The sequence below is a fragment of the Anguilla rostrata genome, chromosome 14, assembly GCF_018555375.3.
Source record: "Anguilla rostrata isolate EN2019 chromosome 14, ASM1855537v3, whole genome shotgun sequence".
NCBI lineage: Eukaryota > Metazoa > Chordata > Actinopteri > Anguilliformes > Anguillidae > Anguilla > Anguilla rostrata.
Window position 1 is genome coordinate 14,527,663 of NC_057946.1, and position 25,566 is coordinate 14,553,228.

The 25,566-nt window shown below is 42.0% G+C and overlaps 1 protein-coding gene across 5 annotated transcripts; it reads right to left on the minus strand.

Moving 5' to 3' along the window:
- Positions 1-1,848: 1,848 nt before the first annotated feature.
- LOC135239532 (RING finger protein 122) lies at positions 1,849-25,566 on the minus strand. Of its 5 annotated transcripts, XM_064308233.1 has the most exons (7): positions 23,851-25,065; positions 23,385-23,460; positions 13,212-13,368; positions 7,679-7,724; positions 6,213-6,254; positions 5,514-5,596; positions 1,849-3,773 (listed from the first exon to the last, which is right to left on the minus strand). In XM_064308233.1, the coding sequence occupies exons 3-7, from the start codon at positions 13,319-13,321 to the stop codon at positions 3,659-3,661; spliced, it is 396 nt and encodes a 131-aa protein (XP_064164303.1). In that variant the 5' UTR covers positions 13,322-13,368; positions 23,385-23,460; positions 23,851-25,065; the 3' UTR covers positions 1,849-3,658. The 5 variants fall into 5 exon arrangements, with proteins under 5 accessions (XP_064164303.1, XP_064164302.1, XP_064164301.1 ...); XM_064308232.1 differs by lacking the exons at positions 23,385-23,460; positions 23,851-25,065 and adding an exon at positions 25,120-25,566 and having other exon boundaries at positions 5,514-5,593; XM_064308231.1 differs by lacking the exons at positions 23,385-23,460; positions 23,851-25,065 and adding an exon at positions 25,120-25,563.

Consider the following 25,566-nt stretch of genomic DNA (forward strand, 5'->3'; position numbering starts at 1 on the left):
GGTAACTTCATTTCATGCATCCTTGTGCAACTACTGGAAGATGTAAAATTAATTCCTAACAAAAGGAGTCTTTTATTTTCAGGTAGTGGGGAAAAAAATCTTAAAAGAAACTCATTAATAAGGTACTAGTAGTGTATGCAAAACAGAGGGTGATACACAGATGTGGCTCATCTTTATGCATGCTGGCATTGTATTTACATAATTAATCATAGTTTGCAAAAATGACTCTCTGAACATTCAGAAATGATCCTTTGCCTTTCTATTCTGTCTTAAAACAAACCACTCCAGAAAGGTGCCACACTAACTACAAACCAGAATATGGGGTGAATTCTATTGGGTGTTGTGGGTGAATGATCAAATCTAAAACAAGGTGCTTTTTAAGATGGTGACACAACTAGACTGAAAGGGCACAGACATAAGAGGCCTGGTTTTCAAAGTTAATAGGCACATAACTGATCAAGCAAAGAGGTCAATTAAGCAGTTAACTTGCCTCGCCTGTCTGATTCCTCATTAAGGCATACCCCAGGAGTAACGGACAGAGTGGATTTCCTGGCCTATGAGAAATGTTACTATAGGACTACAATTTTATCAGACAATTTAGCTCTGCTATTATGGGGGTTCTGTAACAATGCCACAGCATCACGTCCTGAATTTACCTGAAAATGTACTCGAGTTCAAGCCTGAACCATTTTTTACAGTTGTAAGAAGCATAAACTGGCATTTTGACAAAATAGCTTACTTACAAATGTACCAACACTGAACAATGTTAATGGGATGACTGATTAAGGTTAGCTGACATGCCACAGTAGGCTATTAACGAATCGGGATATTTAATTGTATAATTACAAAATAACTTCTAAGAGACCAGGAAAATAAACATGTTGGTTTTTTCTCGACACTAAATAAAACGCTTTCTGAGGCGCTCTTTATAAGTTCTTACATTTTAAAAATGCCTTCTATTAACAGAATATTGTGGCATGCAATGGGAAAACATGAAGGGAAGCTACATGTTTCAGCTTAGCCTGCAGTGTGTGTGTGTGTCACCTTAGCCTTATAAACCTCTAAGGGACATTGGCTGATCGAACTCATTAATTCGTCATCATAAGCGGCCTCTGACCTCATAATCTGCACTGTGATTATGACAGCAAACAACATAAGGCAATTGCAGATTTGCTTTGTCTAATTTTAACCTTCATTATCAGAGATCACCAAAATATTCCACCATCAGCTTAATCATAATTTTTATATTTTTGGACATAGAATTAATCTGTCTTCAAAGTGAAGCTTATACGATGGACTTACAACTGAGGAATCATTACATAACTTCATTCTATATTTAGAAAAACAACGATGGACCTACTTTTGGGCTGGAATTATCTTCTATATGTTCACAAAGAAACAAGGAAGAAAATGTCCTCTAAATATTTTCACAGTGGCAGGTGGTGTTTGAACCCTTCCTGATGCAGAGTCCTCTAGCTCTGTAAACGCAGACGCGCAGTGTCCCCCGAGGCGCGTGCTTAACGCAGACAGCCGACGCCATGGAGCGCGTTACGTGTGCAGATGTAGCTAAACTACACGCGTCCAATCAACCAAATGCTCTATAGCAAACCCTTCCTCCTGGGCTTATGGCTGGGAGCTGTGACAACTCCCTGTCACAGTCACAGTTTGATTCCAGGTTTTGGGGCACATCTCTGAGGCCCGTTCTGGGTACACCACCACAGCACTGAGACCCCTTCTGGAGATACCATCCTGGGGACCCCAAAAACAGGTTAGGTTTTCTACAATTGTATAAATACTAGGTGACAAGCACTCAATTAACACACAGTGAGCAAAACAAACGAAATGCAACACGTTTTCCCACCCCATTTAATCCTGTATATGAAGCAGTTACAGAAGTGCATGTGTTACAAACGTCAGGCACTTTTACCACTGGACTAAGGTATTTGGCTCTGGGTACTCGTAATGATTCTGTGCTGATATGTTGTGAGGTGCAATTCAGCAACACAAGGGAGCAGGCTGAACGTCCACTACAGGAAGTGATGTCACCTCTGCTAAGCCAGTCCTATTCCTCCCTGTGCCATGTAGATGTTTGCCTACATCCAAGGTTCCAAGTCATTTCCTCCATCGCGCCTGGATAACCCTTTTTATGATACTCATTAAAATTTGTACTAAATTGTTGAGTATCTTTAAAACCATTTATTTGCCAATTCTTGCAAACTTTGTGAATTAAACAAATGGCATAGATACTGGAACACATGTTGGTTGTCTCGGCAGTAATACGTTCCCCAGTCACCACCGTATTGGGTTAAATTAAAGCTTGATTAAAACAATTGATATCAGGTCTCAGAGCCAGCAGCTGCCTGGTCCACATTTAAAATATCTTGTGCAGATGAATTGCATGTTGCTAAGCTACCAGTAGGCCTATCCTTTTATGGCAACATTCTTAAGCAAGGGAAGCAGACACCCAACTTCAAATCGACACGACAGTGGTTTATTTCTAAAGCTTCAGGGATTTTTGTCTCCTTTCCCCAACATCGTCCTCTGCTTATTAGCCACCAGGAATTCTGATTTTCATGCTGGTTTCTAGCTGGTTCACTGAGACTCCGACCACCACGCCGAGAAAGCTCTAAAAGACAGTGGCTGGAATCATAAGGATCAGTTAACCTTGAAATGCACAAATGTGAAATGCAGTGCTCCTCAATGAGGGATGAGACAAGTGTACGTTTGCTTTCCGCCACAGCTACAGCAGTGTAAATGTCATAGCCTCCCCATGGTAAGAAGCACTGATGCTAGCCCCACAACTACGACAAGGCTGTTAACTTTGATCAAGTTAACCAAAATAGGCATTTGGTTTGTTTTATACGTGTATTTTCTGAAACGGTGACGCTCTATTTGTCACAAAGGGAACGTGTAAAGTGTGCTGCGGAAATGGCAGTGCATTGTGAGATAGTGCTGGTTTGAGCGCCCTCCATCCCCCAGAGATCTGGGGAATGCACACGGAAAACACGCCCAGAAAATTCTCCCCTGGGTCCCCCCACAAAGCACTGGGTGTGTTTCAAGTGCTTTTTTCACTTTCAGTTTGTAAAACAACAGTTTATATTCTTATTTGGAATTTTAGTTTTTTTTTTTACAAAAAAAGTCAAGTTCAATAAACAACTGAGTTTTCACAGATGATAGTCCAGTGCAATTCAGTCAAACTTACGTATGTACACACATACACATGGTCATTGTACATATGTATCATTTCCCCCCATATTAGCAAAGGGGTAATAGATCCAACTTCCTTCATGCCCATGAGCCTGGACAGGAGCATCCTGTAAACCACATTTATTTTTTAATCCACCGTATCCAGACTCAAGGGCTACATCAAACTTGCTGTATAAACTAGATTAACCGCCACTGCCAGATGAAAATTTCAGTCAGATGTTTGTCCATCTCATTTGGTGGAGTTCCACTGTCGATATTGCTAGCTCCAGGTCCCTGGGTTGCGTTAAAAGTCTCTCGACAGCCGGCTCCTCTTGTGTTCTCCTGATTCATCGCCAGTGTGGCTTTGCCTTCCGGAGGGCTGTTCCGCGTCGGTGTTTGTTTAGCTTGCTGCTGCTGCTGTGTACTGATTTGCGCGCTCGCGGCGTACCGTTAGCGCGGAGGCGGCGCGTCTCTACACCAGCTCGTCCAGCAGGGTCCCGAGGCTGTGCCTCTGCCCTGGGGGGCCGGCGATGGGTTTGTTGCACATGGGACAGACACAGCGGACCTCCAGCCACTTCACCAGGCACCTGCGGGACACACAGAGGGCAGAGGGGTGAATCTACGTTACAGGAACCCCAAACTCATGGGCTACACTGAGAAGGACAAAGAGTGAAGGTGAAGGAGAACAGTAAAATCAGTGTTTTGGAAGGGTTAATGAGATTGAGTGACCCAGGAATCAATATGGATTGAGGCAACATAGCTGCCATTTTAACATGATTTCAATTTTAAGTCTCTGATTACATTTTCACTCTACTGGGTTGCTTTTTCAAATCCCCTATTCTACTCCTCTCTCAATTTTGTGAGCCCAGTCGTACATTTCTCAAGGCTGCAGACAGAGGCCAAACAACGGAAAGACCAGACTGTAACTCCACTGCCTGATGAAAAATTCACTGTGTGTGCTCACACACATACACACCAACAAATTCACAGACCAACAGGCACACTAAAGTCTATGTACACACGTCTGCACACACAAAATACCAAAAATACAAACACATGCACACGTTAACGAACCCACCACCAACTCCACACACACAAACACAAGCACATAAAAACACACACAGGCACACACAAACAAATGCACTACCAGCCCCACCTACATAAACGCACACGCAGAAGATCAGGGGTAACTGTTCTACATCTTCCATTCAGGCTTTGCCACGGAAAACAGGAAAAGTTAAAATGGGGTTTCCTCTCAAACACACCCTTTGTACCAGAAACACAGCTGAGTCCGTTTACAAACAAGTCTTAAAATGGAACTCCAGAGTAGATCTATAATTTGACCTATTGTTATTGGCCCTCGCCCAATTATCTCTATTCCAGCAGATAAACTTCAAATGGGGTTGTCCGTTGAGTCCAATTAAAAGCAAGTAAAGGCTGAAATTCTGACCCAAAATGGAATTAAATTCTTTTTTTTTTAAAACTAGTACAAGTTGGGGCTCATTCTAATCACTTATTTTACCCACTCGCATCATTTCCTCATGTCCTTTCCTCACTCCTTAGCTCCAACCAACAGAAAACACAAGGATGCAAACACAAAGGATCCTTTTATGGCAACATTCTTAAGCAAGAGAAGCAGACACCCAACTTCAAATCGACACGACAGTGGTTTATTTCTTTTTCTAAAGCTTTTGAACTAGTACAAGTTGGGGCTCATTCTAATCACTTTTTTACCCTGCATTCCTCATGTCCTTCTCACTCCTAGCTCCAAACCAAGGAAAACAGGATGCACAGATGGAGGAAGTGTTAGGCTAATGATTATTTGTCAATAAGTGTCAGTTTTGCCATCACGACGTGCAGATGGGGAAGGTGGTCACGGTTGATCAGATATGTCACGCGTTCAGAAAAAAATACTTCCGGAAAGGATGCACTTGAGTTTCCTCACTCAAGCATCCTTTGGGAGCTGCCTAGCTCCTCGCTCCTAACTCCTTCAAGGAGCATTTAATGGGTTGGAATGTCCTTAAAGATGGTGGACCTCGATCGAGTTCTGGGTCAGCCCTTGGAATCAGCTTTTTTGTGAAGTGATCAGACACCCAGTGTACTAACAGCTCATATCTTTGAGTGTTGCAGTCCCTGCTGTGAACCCACTTTAGTCCTGCATGTGTATGTACACTTCCTGGTTGCTCGAGTATGTTAGTAACAGTGTGGATGGCGGTAGTGGCTGTCTCTGGGGAAATAAGCACGCTGAAATGCCTTGGCCTCCTGGCCATTGGAAATTAGATGCTGCGTCACTGAACCAGTCTTTCTGTGTGTCGTTCGCTACTCACTTCCTGTGAAAGGCATGTTGGCATGGCAACACTCCTAGCTCGTCCTTCACTCTGAAGTCCTCCAGGCAGACGGCACATGTCTGCTGCGATGGAGACACGAGGAGGGACAGAGGCAAGAAGGGAGGGGTTGGGCCATAAGGGGAGGGGCAAGAGGGTAATACAGAGGAGTAGGGGCAAAATGGGAGCAGGAGGGTGAAAGGGGAACATGGGTGGGATATCACAGGTTTGGTTATTCAGGGAAACTCAGGCCAGAGGTTAACAACCCTGGTCCTGCTCAGCTGCAGGGTCTGCTGGTTTTTGTTGTCACTCTGCACAGAATTGATTAATTAGACCAGTTGTCAGCACAGTTAATTCATCGCTCCTGGTTTCTTGAGTCTGAATTGCTTTCTGATTGTGAGAACAAAAACCTGCACATCCTGCAGATTTCCAGTCTTCAGTCCTCAGTCTCAGGCTAAACTCAAAAAGCAGACTCAAAGCTGTTAAAACAGGATTCTGTCTTCTTGTGTGTCACCCTACAGCTGCAGACAAAAAAAAATCAATCATTTCCTGAATTTATTCTGCAGTTAGGCAGCCTCAGGACATGATATAATATTCTGGCAACAGATAAATAAAAGAAAAGATGTATTTACAATCATTTTAATCAGATGGTTTTGTGAACAGAAGCTGAAATGACACTTGAATCAAAGGTGCAGTCCTTACCCCATGGAGATTCAATTTCTTGGTGTCCCCTTTGAATATGACCTGCAGGGTTTATATTGACATTAATAAAACAAAAAATAAAAAGAACAGACATTTATAACAGAAATAAAACAACTGTTACCGGGCAAACACAATTTTAGTCATTATTTCTGTATAACAATAGTTATTTGAAGTACATAATGGTTTAGATAGGCTTATTATGAATCATATATGATATGCCAGCTGTTATTTCAATAATAAAAGAAACTCAATACATAGTGCCATGAAAATGTATTTTCCCGCTTCCTGAGTTCCTCTATTACAGCATATTTGTCACACTGAATGGTCTGAGCTCTTTAGACAAAATGTAACATTAGACAAAAGGAAAATGAGTAAATGCAAAACACATTGTAAAAATTATTATTTCATTTATTTAAAGGGGAACTGCACCTTCATGTTTTCCCCATTATTCTATAAAATATTACATTTTGTCTGAAGATCTGAAACCATTCAGTGAGACAAATATGTTATAATAGAGGTAGGCAGGAAGGGGGGCAAATATTTTTTCATGGCACCGTACATGCAATGTAATGTAGCAATTACAACAACAGAAACTGATAGAGCTGAACTTGTTAATCTACCCATGTCATTTCTATGACCACAAGAAAAACAATTTCAAATTTCACACGAGGCGTTCCGGTCCGCCCAGTCCTTTGGGAACTGGGAATCTCGGAAGATCAGACACAGATACAGTGTGTCCGTCCTCTGCTCTTTCACAAGCTGTGCTCCTTTCCAGAAAAAGGAACATCCTGATCATGACTGAAAACACAGTTTGTCCCCCAGTTGAAAGCAAGCCCAGACTGAGATTCTTTGGTGAAGGGTGGGGCAGTTTGGGGAGGCGGGTTCGAGGGTTAAAGCGGTTGACCCAGTGATCCGCAGCCTCTTTACAGGACCCGCCTCTGAGCCGCTGTGCGCCTGTGCGGGAGGGGGCGGCGATCAACGCATCAACTCCTCAGCCCTCACGCAAATAACAGAAACCGTCAGCCAATCCAGCACAGCCGCTGCACACACAGCACTGCCATTACTGTACAGGAAGCTGAAAGCTGGAATTAACTATAAAACCATTGCTGCTATGATGTTGATAATGCCCGTGGGGTTGCTGTATCTCAATCACACCATCAGTTCACATCTGCCTTTCCATGCTACCCCTTATAATTGTTCTTCCCTTGCTATGGAATGTGAACACCAGCATTGTGGATGGTTTTATTTCTGTGAAAGAGTCCTGCCTGAATGGCTTTATTACTGCAAATGCTCATCTACGTCACATTTACATTACGATTAGTCACACATAGGGACTGTTGGAATGGTAACTGAGCAAAGTTACAAGATCAGATACCGTCTGTGCCATTCCCTTTTAGATAGTAATTCTGTTTCTCTCCAGGTAGGTATTGAGGGCATCGAAGAGAGATGAAATTATCATTGCTTACCTCCTTGTATCCAAATCTCTCGCTCTGGGCTTGGTGTCTCAGTTTACTGTAAGGGAAGAGAACGAGACAAGACAAATACAGATTTATACCACCATCTATTGAAAATGACTAAATGTGTGAATGCATACTGATGGCCTGAGAATACATAAGCAGCAGGCTGACCTTGCTGTTTTCAGTTACTTTCATTATTCAGACCAATGTAGGTCCTTATAAATCATGGACTAACAAGGCTAATATGGCTTCCCTCTTTCTCTCCTATGTTGTAGGGTTTGTGTGGACAAATGGCAGGTCCAATCAGTGTTCACATATGAGAAAGACAGAAGGGCAGCTGACCATCCCTGTGATGGGTCAAACACCCACCTGGTATGAACCAATCAAAAGACACTACAGAAAAAACTGTATGATTGGTGCAGCACTGACAAGGGCAGGTCACATATTAACCTATCAAGGACTGGGGGGTGGGGGGTGGAGTTGGGGGGGAAGACTGCGATTGCAGTTTTAGTGACGGGTATGGTACTAAGTACAACCAAGCTGGTGAGAGTCAGCAACCCACGTAACTCACTTATGGAATATCCTTAAATTAAGTTATACTAGATGTATTCTGCATTTTTTAGCTCATGTGCTAAATGTATGCAGTATTCTTTAGCTCACATGCTAGATGTATGCAGTATTCTTTAGCTCACATGCTAGATGTATGCAGAATTCTTCAGCTCACATGCTAGCTGGAATATCTTCTTCAGCCCCTGTACCGTCGACAGAGTAGGTGTATCTTGCAAAACCGGTAGACTAACAAGAAAATAATTTAGGTGTTCCATCAGGAGAAATTTTAATGTGAAGCAGGAACTCATGGTTCAAGTAAACTTCTCCACTAAATTCAATCTTATGACTTGGGGGCTGGGGTTTCTGTGACATTTATGAGAACGTGAACAAACATCTAACAACTGTCATTTGCACAGATATAAATAGCATTTTCATTTGGTACTGCTCTTCGGTGTATTGTGCCATCCCAGTTCAATGAATACATTCATAACATAAAGTATTCTTGTTTTATCTGTCTTTATTGAGAGGCAATCCCCTGTGCACTAGTACAGACAGTCAGGAATAATCAGGTCCCCATGGCAACAGAACTCACCAAATGCTTCTTTGCATCTTAAATTAGGGAGGAAAATCATAAATAAATGGGTAATAAACAGGCACAAAGACCTGATGCTTGAAAGACAGTGCGAAACAGTATTCTCTCGGTCTCCAGGAGGCAAGTATGATCACACAGCTGAAGACAGAAAACTGGTGAGCATTAGGTTGAAGTACCTGAGACTGATACGGAAACACTTGCGGGCCTTTTCGCCAATTACTGATAAATACAGAGAGTGTGGGTCTGACCCTATGAGCCATTTCTGCTCCAGAAAAACCATCCCTGAGGGACAAAGAGAACACAGAGAGATGTGATTCTGAATAATAATATATATACTGTATCTAATAATAATATGACTCTTCAGTCAAATAACCATGGCTACCATGTATGGCAATGTCTAATACAAGTTCTGGACCAAAGAAAAACTGCTGGTAGGAGAAAGAATAAAGGAGGAAAGAAATAATTTGTACTAAAACAACAGGCTATAAACCATCTGGGTAATGAAAGCCTGATAACCACTGTAACCACAAAGCACACCTGCATTTGTTGGACTACGTTTTTACATTGCCAAACTTGCACTTAAACTTGACATGGGCAATAAGAACAGACTAATCAGCTGAAAAATATAAACTAACTACTGGCCATTTTTGGCCCTGTGGGGTGACATATTCCACGGTTATAAACCTGTTTAGAGGCCGATTTCAGAAGGCAATATTGGTGAGGTTGTATTAATCACCACCTACAATGTGGTTACTCTATTAAAACAGGCAAAACTGCACTGTCATGGACTTCTCAAGTCCCATCATAGGGCACAGGGGGATAGTCTATGAATGGAGACCACCTCAGATCCTTCTGTGAGGCTGAAGAGAAGCAAGGCCAGGTTAAATCAATAGTGACATCACTGTGTAATCATACAGCCACTGAACAAAAAAAAACAGAAACCGTGTTCCAACAGCGAAGGGCCCTGGGGGCTCTGTAAAGGTGTGGGGCACATTCACCGGGCATGGTTTGGGTGCACTCATCCCTCTGAAGGCAGGGTTGATGACAGTCATTACCCAATGGTATACTGCCCCATGTTACAGTATTTTACTCCTGAAGAGAGGTGCCCACAGACCGTAATTTTGAGGAGAATGACATTGTACACCTGCTACGGCCTTCCTGGGAACCAGAGATGAAATGAATCAGGGACTCATGGGCTGTTCTGAGAAGAATGTCAACAAAATTGTTTCCCACTTCAGCCAACTAAGTATGAGTTCAGTTGACTGATTTTCTGGTGCGAGAATGACACCTTCTGCTGAATTCAAGTTGGCAGACTGTAGGACACAGCATGTACAGACTGTACAAATTTAGGCATTTAGCAGATGCTTCTATTCAGAGTGATTATTTTCTTAACATGGAGTCCATTTATACAGCTGAATATTTACTGAAGCAATTTAGGTTACCTACTCTACCGAAGGGTACAGAACAATGTCCCTTCTGGGACAGAAACCAACAACCTTGGAGTTACAATCCCTGTTCTCCAACCATTAGACTACACTACCACCCGATTAAGAGACTTTGCATTGTCTCTATATTTGAACAATACAATGCCTACATGTGTTTCCTTTGCGGACCACATGCCATTACCCACTGGCACAAAGGTCACAACAAAGGTATATGCTATTTTTCGAGGTGATCTGCTGCTGCTGAAATACCGTTGGGGACCAGCCTGTTGTTTTGGTGCTCTTTGGTGTTGTTTTCGGAAAAATGAACAAAGAATGCTCCCTTGTTTCATGGCAGGGGGGTCGGCCACATCCAAAAATCCAAAAATAACAGCAGGAAAAAAAACAGAGGAGATAAAGATCAGGTCCTAATTGTTTGAGTTGGGAAGTAGTTCGGTTTGGAGGAAGCGCTGCCGGGCCTCAGACGTCGTGCGTACAGTTCCCGCTACGAAGACCACCGGCTGACTGGACCGAACAAAGCCCACCGTTACATTTCACGCTCACAATGCAGAATCGCTGTAGGAAGGGCAGCTGTCCTGGATTCTTTCACCACTTCTAACACAAAGCACCTCCCCTTCCCAACAACCTCCAATACAAAAAACGTCCTGGAAAGGTCTATGAAACTTTTGAGAAAAAATACTTTTAAAGTGACCTTCAGACTCATTAGATTATAAATCTCCCCCAAAAAATAGCATGGAAATTCAAGCACCACAGTTGTTTAGCTGACCTGTCATGACCTGCTAGGTCTGGATGGTGAAATGCAGCCATGTAGAAGTACCAAACTGAAAAGCAGTGTGTTATGGAAAGCAATACCATGTCAAAGCACTAAAATGCATTTTTTGATAGTCTACTTTCTCCCCCGATTTGGGAGATTTGGAATACTTAATTAATATTAATATCAGCACTCATTTCTGCAACTTTAAGCATGTTTTCTCCTTCACAGCACGTGATGTCACCTCTGCTTCTTTTCACACCACACCGCCCTTTGCGAGTCGGACTCACACAGACGCGAGTCGGAGGGTGACGCTTCATGTGCATTTCAGCAGGCGGACTTGCGGGTGCCAGAGCGACAAACGGCTGTTGCTAGTGAGTAAGGTGATGCAGTCGGCCAACAGAAACAGTCCTATTCCAGCGTGGCACAAGAGCCAACTGTCTGTCACCCAGCAGGCTTGCCAGCCACAATCGGCACTGGCACGGTCCAGATACATTACAAGATTGTGAGGCCAATCCACACACTAGAACAGCAACCCGTGCTATGATGTATCATCTTTGTATTCTTATAGTTTTAAAACTCATAACTGCAAAACCTACAGAAATTAAAATCATGGATTTACAGGCAGGAAGTAGCCTCTCATGTAACGAAAATTAATTCCTTCCAAAGTTTTCTTTATTTCCTTCTACTTGAACATAAGTTTTGTGTGCAAAAAGCTATAAATGTTTTCTGTGAAGATATAGCTTAAAAAAATAGCCGATTGATGGACTTGAGGAAAAAAGTCTCTTTGGGCACATAGAGGAATACAAGATTTAGGGTCCAGTTGAACAAGTATCAGGAACCTTAATATGTAGCTTTAACAGTAGGAACCATCTGCTACAGTGCTAATGTGCTGTCACAATTGTACAAAATATATGTGTGAAGACAGAAGACCCAAGGATCACCTGGATCCCATCTGACAAATGTAAGAGAAACCCCCAGATCAGAAAATTAAACTCAATACTTTCTTTTCCACATCAGCCATCACAGCATTTTGTTGTAGTGCACTTGCAAAGACAAGAATACACAAAACAAAAGATAAGACATCTAAAAGGACATGGACCAAAAAAATAAAAGAGATGTATTTATGTAATGTATTTGCCACATAGATAAACAGCATGACTTCAACCTACTATCATCAACTATTTGAAAAAAATAGAAAAGAATAATACTCCTGTATTTTATGTCTTTGGTACATTTTACAAGGCAATGTACCAAAACTAAGCAGTGCTTTGAGCTGTGTGCTGAACCAGTATGGGAAAGCACAAAATCTCCACAATTACACTGTTCATATGTGGCTCTGAAGGGTGCATTAAAATCTGAAAGGAGACCCATTCAGAACGAACAATGGGCAAATACATTTAGAAGATGAGAAGTGCAAATTGGACGGAAACAAAACTAGGAATCAATCAGGTTTAAAATAGAGGTTTTTTTTAAATAAAGACTTTTTTATACAATGCACGCTGTGGACGGTGGTAACCGTTTCGCTGACATTTCCATGTCATCTGCTCCTAGGCTGAACAGCAGCCAGAGGGGGAAAGCCTTTTTTGGCAGCCCTGTTTGATGTCATTTGATGTGAAAGAGGATGGAGAGGATGAAGAGAACAGCGTCGCTGCCACTGGCGAGTGACACCGGGAACCGCAGCCGCACAGACGGTGCCAAACACAGACGGTGCCAAATACAGACGGACATATTGATCATTTTGGGCAGCTTGCCCACATCCTGCCTCGTCCTTCTTTCAGGAGTGGGGGGAAGGGGTTGGACACACTGTCTGCCGTGAGCCAGTAAAAACTGTCATTTTGCTCCAGTGGCAGACAGGCAATTGGCAGCTGGCATCAATCCCAAAAAGGAAATTATTGCCCTGGTGCCCTCTCCAGGAATTTAAACTCAGAGAGCACAAGGATGAGAGAAATGTGTGTGTGTGTTTGTGTGCGCTTGCGTGTGTGCGTGTGGGTGTCTGTGCACATGCATGCATACCCATGTGTGTGCAAGCAAGACAGTTGTAAAAGAAACCATCTGTATTCTCCAATATTCAGAACAAAATTATTTGATTTTTTTCATAAGAAATGTCTTATTTTGAATTCACAGCAATCTGTAGTGTGTGTTTAGAAAATGAACCAGCATCTGATGACCTGAAGTATTTCACTGTCTCATAGACGCCTGCCTCACCTTATAAAGTAGCAGCAGAAGATGAGACTCAGGACAAAGACAAAGATGCCGGTCCCAAAGATGACCATGTAGATGTTGAGAGGGAGGTCCTGGAAGGTGATTGGAGGCATTATGTACGACCAATTTGAGTAAGACAGCCCCAAACTGCAGAGGGACCCTAAACAACAAGAAAGCAAATGTGTGAGTCAAGTCACAACGGGGGTACAACACAGTTCTTGACATGCACTTCTAACCCCCAGCTTCCAGGGGTCAGTGTACATCACATCTTCAACCTTAATTATACTTCAATCAATGCTCTTTTCCCTCTGTTTTATTATTATTAAGAGTTAGCTACACTGTGTCAGGAACCTCTAATTCACCATTGGCCATTCTGGGCCCTAGGAAACTTCAGAGTGTCTCTATCATGGTCTAGCAGGGGTGCACAAACATTTTCAGCGATGACCCAAATATATCAATCCAAGCTTTTCTCAACCCAAACTGATGTCAATTTCAAAATGTAGTGGAAGGCCTTCCCAGAAAAGTGGAGGCTGTTATAGCAGCAAAGGAGCAACTCCATATTAATGCCCATAGTTTTGGAAGAGATATTCAAGCACATAAGGGTGTGATGTTCCAGTGTCCACATACTTTTGGCCATGTAGTGTATCTGAAAGCAGTAATAATTTTACTGTGAATCGTTCATAATATAATATCTTTTATCTGATTCAGGTTCGACTCTGTCGTCCCGACCCAGGGGGTGAGTGATTGTCCTCTTTCTTTTTCCACTGAGCATCCATGTCCAATGGGAGCATCTGATTGCTCTTTTAAAGACCTGCCTCACCCATTTCCATCTGCTTTCTGTTTTCACTTATTCTCCCAGTTTGATGGTGAGTCTTATTTACAAGCCCCTTCCAGCTGTACTGTCCCTACAGTGTTCGCTGAGAATCTGGGAGTACAGCAGACGTTGCACACATGCTCACCAGGGTGCTCATGGCCAGCTGGGTATAGTTCAGGAAGGGGAGGGGCCAATGTATTAGGTCAGCAGTACCACCCTAAACTCTGATCTTCCCAAGCAGACTTTGTCTTCATTATTTGTAGATGTAATGCTGTTGATTTCATATTGTCAGAGAGGCTGGCATACATCATTAAATGTATCTGAAGAGATACTGGCCATTCAATCACCCTATTTTTAAACATTCCATAACGCTATGCACATGTACATGTGCTGAAGGTCAACTGAAGGACTTTTCTTTTTGAAAAGCCCCTCCCCCAGAATTTTATGAAATACAGGAATATTTAAAATGTTCTTAAATAGAAGAAGGTCCAGATTGCGAGCCCTTGCTGTATAGCATTTCCAGGACAACGTGAATGCTTTGCAGTTTTACTGAATAACACTGAGTCATCATGTGCGTCAGTGTACATGATGCAATAATGTTATAATGTCTTGAAAAAATGTCATGATTTAACTGTTCAATTTCACGAACCCAACGTGCTTTTGGTGTGTGCGTGCTAATATGTTATTCTAGTGCAGTGTGCCTCTCTGTGTGCCCCAGAGTCAAAGGCTCTGCCTGTCCCCATATCTTTTGTTTTCACCCCATCTGGCGGGGTATTACTCGGACAGGATTTGGGTCCTCAGAAATGACACGGACCCTACCCTGTCCTGCCTTTAATTGGGCGGAGCGCTGCTATGAGTTATCAATATCGCCATCATAATTTTTCAGAAACACAATGCACTGTGAATTGTCATCACTAGTGTTAATGAACACCCTTATGTACAACCCCACCTCACCCCAAAACAGAACAAAACAACAATATTATGCTTCATAATGCAGCCCTAAATTTATGATGAGGCAATGATGAGGCTTTGAAACTAAAGTGTTAAATATTTTCATTTTTTGCTCAATGCAAAACACAAACTGAGCATCATTTGCTTGGCAACGTGGATGCAGGCACAGCAGAGGCAGGGAAGGGGAACAGCTGTGCTCATAAATGATTTGGCAGCGAGTGTTTTACATCAGGCTCGGTGTTCAGGGCCCTTGTTTGTCCTTCTTGTAGATTACAGGAGAGGAATTTTCTCCAGGGGCTCTCGCAAGTGTGGCTGCTGCTGGCCTGTGTAATGTAGATAGTGCTTTCTACATCAGTAGGATGCACCACTCGACAACCTCTGTCCTAACATTTGATAAGTTAAAAAAGGAATTCACCCACATTTAAACTCCCCTCACGCTAAACGAAATATTTTTTGGTAAATTGACCTGCACACACATAATACAGTTAAATGCAAAGGTATTGGGACAGTGGTACAGATTTAGTTTTGGCTCTGCACTCAGACACACTGGAACTAAAATAACACAATTAATATGAGGTTAAAGTGCAGACTTTCAGCTTTAATTTCAGGGCATTTGCCTCCATATCGAGTGATCCATGTAGGAATTACAGCCCTCTTAATACAGAGTCCCCCCATTTTAAGGGAGCAAAAGTAATGGAACAAATGAACATAATCTGAAACAAAATTGTCATATTTAGAACTTGGTTTGCAAATCCTTTGCATTCAATGACTGTCTGAAATCCCCAACCTATAGACATCACCAGATTTAATTTAATGAAACATTCAATTTAAACATATTTAAGATAAATTTAAACATATTTATCTTACAGATATCGGTCTCCCAGCCTGAAAAATCCACTCTAGTGAGGTAGGCATACCGTTTCCCCTTTAAAGTAAAAATGAAGAGCCCACACTCTTCTCACATGGTACCTTTATATATCCCATATATACAGCCCGTTTCTGGCTATCAAGGGCCTTCATGATGAACAAAGGTACAATGTGAGAAGAGTGGAAGGCTAAACTTGCCACCAGTGCCTCAATTTTGCATTGAAGCCTTGGCTTAATACCGCTACCTCGACCTAGCATCACAGCCTCAGCCAAGCACTAGAGCCTCACCCCAGCACCAGCAGGCATGCCATGCTGAGCTGGAAGGCAGAGTCAGTGGATAACCAATTATTTTCTTATTGATCCCCTGCAGAGAACCCACCAGGTGACCCCCATCTCTTTGAAGAGACGCCTCTCAAACAGCCCCACACCGCCCCCGGCACAAGCTCAAGCAACAGAATATCAGCCATTTTCTCCAACATTACAACTGCAATAGCAGGATCGAGATGGCCAATCATGGTGACCCACGGGACTGCCTTTCATAGCAAATGGGCCCCCGATGCAGTTATTTCAATTTTTCATCAGAGTAAAGCAAATTTCCTCAGACTACCGTCGATGGAAAGGGTGTCACATTGTAGTGTATCTGTAAGCAGTAATAATTTTACTGTGAATCGTTCATAATATAATATCTTTTATCTGATTCAGGTTCGACTCTGTCGTCCCGACCCAGGGGGTGAGTGATTGTCCTCTTTCTTTTTCCACTGAGCATCCATGTCCAATGGGAGCATCTGATTGCTCTTTTAAAGACCTGCCTCACCCATTTCCATCTGCTTTCTGTTTTCACTTATTCTCCCAGTTTGATGGTGAGTCTTATTTACAAGCCCCTTCCAGCTGTACTGTCCCTACAGTGTTCGCTGAGAATCTGGGAGTACAGCAGACGTTGCACACATGCTCACCAGGGTGCTCATGGCCAGCTGGGTATAGTTCAGGAAGGGGAGGGGCCAATGTATTAGGTCAGCAGTACCACCCTAAACTCTGATCTTCCCAAGCAGACTTTGTCTTCATTATTTGTAGATGTAATGCTGTTGATTTCATATTGTCAGAGAGGCTGGCATACATCATTAAATGTATCTGAAGAGATACTGGCCATTCAATCACCCTATTTTTAAACATTCCATAACGCGTATGCACATGTACATGTGCTGAAGGTCAACTGAAGGACTTTTCTTTTTTGAAAAGCCCCCTCCCCCCAGAATTTTATGAAATACAGGAATATTTAAAATGTTCTTAAATAGAAGAAGGTCCAGTTTGCGAGCCCTTGCTGTATAGCATTTCCAGGACAACGTGAATGCTTTGCAGTTTTACTGAATAACACTGAGTCATCATGTGCGTCAGTGTACATGATGCAATAATGTTATAATGTCTTGAAAAAATGTCATGATTTAACTGTTCAATTTCACGAACCCAACGTGCTTTTGGTGTGTGCGTGCTAATATGTTATTCTAGTGCAGTGTGCCTCTCTGTGTGCCCCAGAGTCAAAGGCTCTGCCTGTCCCCATATCTTTTGTTTTCACCCCATCTGGCGGGGTATTACTCGGACAGGATTTGGGTCCTCAGATATGACACGGACCCTACCCTGTCCTGCCTTTAATTGGGCGGAGCGCTGCTATGAGTTATCAATATCGCCATCATAATTTTTCAGAAACACAATGCACTGTGAATTGTCATCACTAGTGTTAATGAACACCCTTATGTACAACCCCACCTCCCCCCAAAACAGAACAAAACAACAATATTATGCCCCATAATGCAGCCCTAAATTTATGATGATGAGGCTTTGAAACTAAAGTGATAAATATTTTCATTTTTTGCTCAATGCAAAACACAAACTGAGCATCATTTGCTTGGCAACGTGGATGCAGGCACAGCAGAGGCAGGGAAGGGGAACAGCTGTGCTCATAAATGATTTGGCAGCGAGTGTTTTACATCAGGCTCGGTGTTCAGGGCCCTTGTTTGTCCTTCTTGTAGATTACAGGAGAGGAATTTTCTCCAGGGGCTCTCCCAAGTGTGGCTGCTGCTGGCCTGTGTAATGTAGATAGTGCTTTCTACATCAGTAGGATGCACCACTCGACAACCTCTGTCCTAACATTTGATAAGTTAAAAAAGGAATTCACCCACATTTAAACTCCCCTCACGCTAAACTAAATATTTTTTGGTAAATTGACCTGCACACACATAATACAGTTAAATGCAAAGGTATTGGGACAGTGGTACAGATTTAGTTTTGGCTCTGCACTCAGACACACTGGAACTAAAATAACACAATTAATATGAGGTTAAAGTGCAGACTTTCAGCTTTAATTTCAGGGCATTTGCCTCCATATCGAGTGATCCATGTAGGAATTACAGCCCTCTTAATACAGAGTCCCCCCATTTTAAGGGAGCAAAAGTAATGGAACAAATGAACATAATCTGAAATAAAGTTGTCATATTTAGAACTTGGTTTGCAAATCCTTTGCATTCAATGACTGTCTGAAATCCCCAACCTATAGACATCACCAGATTTAATTTAATGAAACATTCAATTTAAACATATTTAAGATAAATTTAAACATATTTATCTTACAGATATCGGTCTCCCAGCCTGAAAAATCCACTCTAGTGAGGTAGGCATACCGTTTCCCCTTTAAAGTAAAAATGCAGAGCCCACACTCTTCTCACATGGTACCTTTATATATCCCATATATACAGCCCGTTTCTGGCTATCAAGGGCCTTCATGATGAACAAAGGTACAATGTGAGAAGAGTGGAAGGCTAAACTTGCCACCAGTGCCTCAATTTTGCATTGAAGCCTTGGCTTAATACCGCTACCTTGACCTAGCATCACAGCCTCAGCCAAGCACTAGAGCCTCACCCCAGCACCAGCAGGCATGCCATGCTGAGCTGGAAGGCAGAGTCAGTGGATAACCAATTATTTTCTTATTGATCCCCTGCAGAGAACCCACCAGGTGACCCCCCATCTCTCTTGAAGAGACGCCTCTCAAACAGCCCCCACCCGCCCCCCGGCACAAGCTCAAGCAACAGAATATCAGCCATTTTCTCCAACATTACAACTGCAATAGCAGGATCGAGATGGCCAATCATGGTGACCCACGGGACTGCCTTTCATAGCAAATGGGCCCCCGATGCAGTTATTTCAATTTTTCATCAGAGTAAAGCAAATTTCCTCAGACTACCGTCGATGGAAAGGGTGTCACATTGTAGTGTATCTGTAAGCAGTAATAATTTTACTGTGAATCGTTCATAATATAATATCTTTTATCTGATTCAGGTTCGACTCTGTCGTCCCGACCCAGGGGGTGAGTGATTGTCCTCTTTCTTTTTCCACTGAGCATCCATGTCCAATGGGAGCATCTGATTGCTCTTTTAAAGACCTGCCTCACCCATTTCCATCTGCTTTCTGTTTTCACTTATTCTCCCAGTTTGATGGTGAGTCTTATTTACAAGCCCCTTCCAGCTGTACTGTCCCTACAGTGTTCGCTGAGAATCTGGGAGTACAGCAGACGTTGCACACATGCTCACCAGGGTGCTCATGGCCAGCTGGGTATAGTTCAGGAAGGGGAGGGGCCAATGTATTAGGTCAGCAGTACCACCCTAAACTCTGATCTTGGTCCCGGAAACAAGAAATAAAATTCAAATGCTGAGGAAAAAAAGGAAAGTATTCATAGCAACAATCTTGCATGGCAACCGCAGAAGTGAATTACCAGGGACAGACATAAACAAAATCAACTACAGAATGTGCAGTGCACAGAATGCTTCATTCTCACCAGTATAGTGGGAGACACAATGTTACATGCCAGACAAAGTGAAATCTACAAATATCTGTATCAATATCTTCCAAATATAAGAGACAGTGATTAAGTAGATATTAATCTCAGTGGTCTATATGGAAATAAGATTCAATACTCACTGCTACAGCCAGACCAGGCTTGGATGCCCACTTGAAAAAGCTATAGATGCCAGTAGAATTTGAAAGTGCTCCTGCAGATGTCTCAGATTTTAAATGAAACATGTTCTTAACCAAAATATGCAATCATTTCCAATGGCTAATGTGGCCCAGGTCTGCATAAAGCCTGCCAGCTGACCGTGGTCCACAAACCAGGGGCCAGCCAGGCTATAGTCTTTGTCAGTTATCTGAATGGCACTGTTTTGAGAAAATCCCTGTGAAAGATTCACTGAATAAAAGGCGGAGATGGAGGGGGGATGGGGTGGGCCAGCGGGTTTGGCAGACCAGCTTCAGCGACTTTTGTCTCTCAGACGGGAGCCATGAGATGGCGGCTCACCGCAGGGGGACCATCAGCCAGCAACAGCTGCAGACAGAATGACACAGCCCACCCGTGTGATGACCGCCCTCATACATAAACAGCGCATACAGAAAGCGTGAGATTTTTAGAAATGCACAGAAAAGCCTCTATGGGTTACATCTGCATTAGCTCCTCCTAGCAACATGCCAGGTGCTCACAGGTCACCAGGTGTCATCAGTGACATATATTTACCCCTATCAACATTCCAAAGTGTAGGAATAGACCATCTTCCTCTTATCCACTGTTCATCTTCTCAGTAGCATGAATCCCACGATATAAATAAATGCTTTTTCTACATGCAGGTTTATGACCAAAAATATGAGGTGGAAAGTAAAAAATAAAAGTCCTGCCATGTGTTTCTTCCACCCATTAACTCAGCCAGCTGATTTCACTAAGTAACTCTACCGACTGGATAAAGAATTAGCAAATCCAGGTGACTGGAACTAAATACTGGGGTGAACTTTTACTTCCTGAACCTGGATTTTCCACCTCTGCCAAAAATTATATTGAAAAATGTGAGAAAAATTAAAGGCTTAGTCTTTTGGCAAGTCCACCAGCAGTGAAAGGAATTGTGAACAGCCTACATTCCATTCAACTGAGTGTATTTATTTTACATAAAATTCTCATATAGAGAAATTCTTACAGTAAAGTCTAAAACACATTAAATGTGATGTCTCGAACTTGGTTCCTCACAACAAACTGTGACTATGCCAGGGCGCCTTGGGAAATATCCCACATGTGGTCACACCGACGTCCCAGGGATAAAATGTCTTGGCAAAAATCAGGTAGTGGGTGGCAACTCCTACTGCTACAACAGTAGGAGTTGCTACTGTCAACTTCAGAATTTCAGCACATTAAGTTGAATTACACTGTGTTTCATTGAACTGAATTGAAATGACATGTTTATTTAGCCATTTTGGATGCTGCGGTGGTGGTTATTGAATGTGTTTCAACTCACTCTTCTTTAGAAGCATTTGCTGTGGAGACATGAGGTTCTGTGTACCATTAAGATTGGCAACAGTTTCCACAAATATCAATCAAATGACAGAATCAATGTCCTTATTCAGTATTTTGGTCAGCCATCTCCACTGCCATCAAAACAGCCAAACAGACATATATATCATATCTTTATATTGATGGGTTCTGTCTGTGTATAAAATAATGGAATGAAAACACAGCAAATAACTAAAATTCCTCCTTGGAGTAGCTGATCCATAATCTGCATTCTATTACAGTTAGCATAGGTAACCCTATGGATGAGAAAGAGAGAGAGGTCAACTGCAGGCACACCCTCTGAGCTGCAGGAATTTCTCTTTCTCACATTATCACATTGCATTATTTACTTACTTTGCCCACAGCAGGTGACTTTCACATTCACATATTTCCATTTATACCTCTTGGATGTTTACTGAAGCAGTCTGTATTAAGTTGCCCTCCTTGCTCGCGGGTACAACCACAGATTGTGTGCTTAACTAGATAGTCAACCCTGCATCCTTAGCATTCTCAATGCTCTGCCTCTGCCATTGTTACTCAAAGCATTCTGATTGGCTTATTGTGAATATTCAAAAGGTAATAAATAACAAAAGGGCGTGGTTGAAGTTATAGAACTGTGCCAAAACATTTTTTTTTCCAGAGAGACTCCTAAAAAGCAGACAATACAGAGCCAGTGGAAGGGAGGGGGGTCAGGCTTTACACATGCAGGCTACTCACATTTGTAATAAAGAAAACTGTATGTCCATCCGCTTGCTACAAAAAAATCCAGCGGCTATAGTGGGGAAATTCACGTAGCCGTGGGTAACTTCCACAGGTCTACAACACAGAAAGTGCAACAATTAAGCGTAACTACTGCCCTAAATTTACTGGAACAACGATAAATAATCCAGCAGAAATATATGAAAGGAACGCGGTGTCAAAGCTTTCGAAAGGCTTGGAAGTTGGAATGGAACACTGGCTTCAAACTCACCTTAGGTGTGCAGATGGTGCTTCCAACAAGGAAGTCAAAGAACTGAAAGAACGAGGTGCCACTTAAAAATGAAAAAGTCTATCCCTGCACTTGTCTTGCCTCCTCAACTACACTTCAGTCCACCTGCTGCTAAGGTACAGACATGCACTTTAGTCTTATAAAAGTCTTTAGTCTAGTACTCTCTTATGTAGGAGAACAGTCAGCCTGCATCTGCCATTAAAAGTTTCACTTCTCAGCACAGAACAAACAGTTCTACAAACAGAACTTTCCATTATAGTCATAAATCCCTGGAGATGCTGGGGTTCCCTTTTTTAACTTTGAGTGTAGTTTTGAAGAGAGATGTGGGGCGCGAACTAATAAACCTGAATAGGAAATTCTTTAAGGCTGCCGCAAGATCTTAGAGTAAAAATTGTCTAGTGAACCATTTCCATGTCAATGATCAAGCTTATTTTTATAGCTCACATTTCTCCTGTCCGTTGTCTGTTCCTATCCTTGTTACCATTTGTTTTTCACATGTCAGAATAAGTATGGTTATATCAAAAGTTGGTACTTACAAAGACTCCTGTATGCACAGAGTACAATTACTGTACACTGAAGTGGATCTTGTCCCTTCACCAAGCTCCACTTGCAAAATTATCCTCATTATTTGTTTCACATAGATACCATTATCCACGGCAGCCTACCAATGATTTACACCCCACAGCTTTTGCTCAATTCATTAATGAATGAGTCGCCTTCAGTTAATGTCCAGAGCCTCCAGCCTCTCCATTTTAAGCCAAACATGGCGTCAGTCTCCCACCAGAAATGACCATCACAGTCAAATATGAGCTGGGAGATTTATGATCATGACACAGGTAAAAAGTGGCCGAGATTTAATGCTACATAGCTACATCTCTCACAGCATGCATGCACAATTCAAATACTATGCCCAATGACTCAATATGGCCTCAGACAAAATATCTGCATGCCAAAACACACTGCATTCCCAGATGCAAGTCACCCAGGCCCTGACACAATGCCCCACCTCACCTAAACAGCTAAAAGTTCTAAAAGAATAGGCGCAAACCACATTTGCTATGTTCCAGAATAATTTAGGCCTAAGTCAACCCTAGGTTTTAAGGTTATTGTGGCTGTTCACTGTTTGACCTTATCTGAGGTAACTTAACGTAAAATAACATAACATAATAACGAGAACAGGCCATTCAGCCTAATAATGCTCACCATTTTCCAAACACACAGATGGGGCCAATTTGGGTCAAACGCCATTCCTTTCTTAGGTTTGGCTCTGCTTTCATTTCTGAGAATGTAGATGTATACAGTATGATAATGCAGATCTTTTCAACTGTATCCCAGCAAACAGATACAGTATAGCTAGAATCGGTGTAACAATAAAGACTGTTGTAGTTCATAATCAAACCAATAAATACCACCATTGATTACTTACCAAAGCTAAACATTTGTAAAGAGTAGCTCTTTGGGAATTTATGTGAAAGGATGTTGCCCTTTCCCTCTAACGTATTTTACATATTTATATCTATTTACAACATACACAATATTTCTTGCACAACAATAAAATAACTGCACAGGACATTAAATGAGTCTGTCTGAATATCGATATAATCTGACTACAGCACAGCTTTATTTCGAACTATCTTATTTTAAATTATAGCATCTAATTTAAAATGACCTGTTCAGAACAGGTAGGCATCTTGCCGATAAACGTTGGTTTTTATCAATACGTTCTTCGTTGTAGGTCTTCACACAAGTGTTCAAGGAACTTTTTCTTTTCTTATTCCTGTTCAGAACATTAAAAATAATCCGATGCCAGGAACAAAATAATGTTAATTTTACCGCTGAGACCATGCAAGTGCATATCCATAATACAACCTACTCCAGGCCAACTGAGTGTAATCTATACGACATGAATTTTGTCCAGAAAACAAATAAATAAAACACATACATTTTAAAGTATGTGTATCAATTCTATACATTTGCCTTTTTCGCACAAATACTAAACATCGACATATCAGAATCTTGCTGATGATGAATCATATCGTCAAGACGAGTGTAGCATCGAACGAATATATGTAAGGTCTTTTGCCCTTGGTGGGAATGGTGAACTAGGATACCATATTGACAAAGGGTTCCAGGAGAAGTGGAAATAAATTACGCCCACGCCTCAAAGTTCCAAGTTGGGTCATTCGTGGAGTTGTGTTACGAGTAGGCGTGTCAGACTAAAACATTTGACTATAGGCCATATTTTCTCACATCATGTATGTATGACCACCATACGTCTCTCCACAATATCACGGGACAGCAGAAACTAAAAGTACCCCAATCATACTAGAGACAACACACAGTAAAATGTCCCGTGTTAAACTCTAGAACACAGGTGAGTCCAACCGGGACCATATGTAGGGTACTCTGTAAGAGTTGATTTAACACTGAACATTTTACTGTGTAGTTCTTGATGCGCATGACAGAGCCACAAACGCGTTAAAAAAAACCTTCACATCGACAATGCATTTTTAGAAAATGGCTGGAGAACAGTCCAAGTCGAATTATGTACAAAGACAACACCATCCTCAGAATGTAACCGTGTTCATCATGAAAATACTCAAGTACGAAATAACTGAAAAACGCGAATCAATGTGTTCACTAGTAAGCAGTCATTTTAACACAATTGTGCCAATGCAACACATTACGCGAACAACGTTAAATCAATAGGGGGTGGGTATCAATACAACAGTTTGAGGAAGTAGTTTATTAACCTTTGTTAAAACAGTCTAACTTTAACTTCCAATATATCCCAGCCAAATAACAATATAAAACTTATTTACGTAGCCTATTTAATGACCATCCTTATGACATTTTCAAGCGGGAGCATACGCTTCAGTTGAAACATAGATATCGTGAGATTCTACAGTACCGTATCTGATTATATACGAGCGCTCACCGTTACACCGCTGCTGCATCAATAAACTAGGAGTGCTTCAGGATGTGAGAAGATGTTTGTCACAAATACCCGGTACTCCCCGATCCATGTAGGCTTTTTTTCAGGGTTCGCGCTGGTCGCCGTCTGCACCAACACTTCTTTAACAGAAGCTGTTAAAATAATCACGTTGCTAAAATATGACGAATAAACACGCTCCTTAAACAGTGTGGAAGCCATACACTAAACTTATTCGTACAGAGGCTAAAACGAATCATTTACGTCATTGCACATTTCTGAAAAACGCAGCGTCGTTGGTCAGTCATTGCTGTTATCCATACACTCTTTTCTTCAGTAAAAATCAACAGCAAAGTTTTAATATCAGCGCTGCTTCTAGGACCGAATCACTGCACAGACAACCCCTCGTCAGCCGTTGCTTTGGCATGCATTTGTGGAGAAACCAGACGAGAA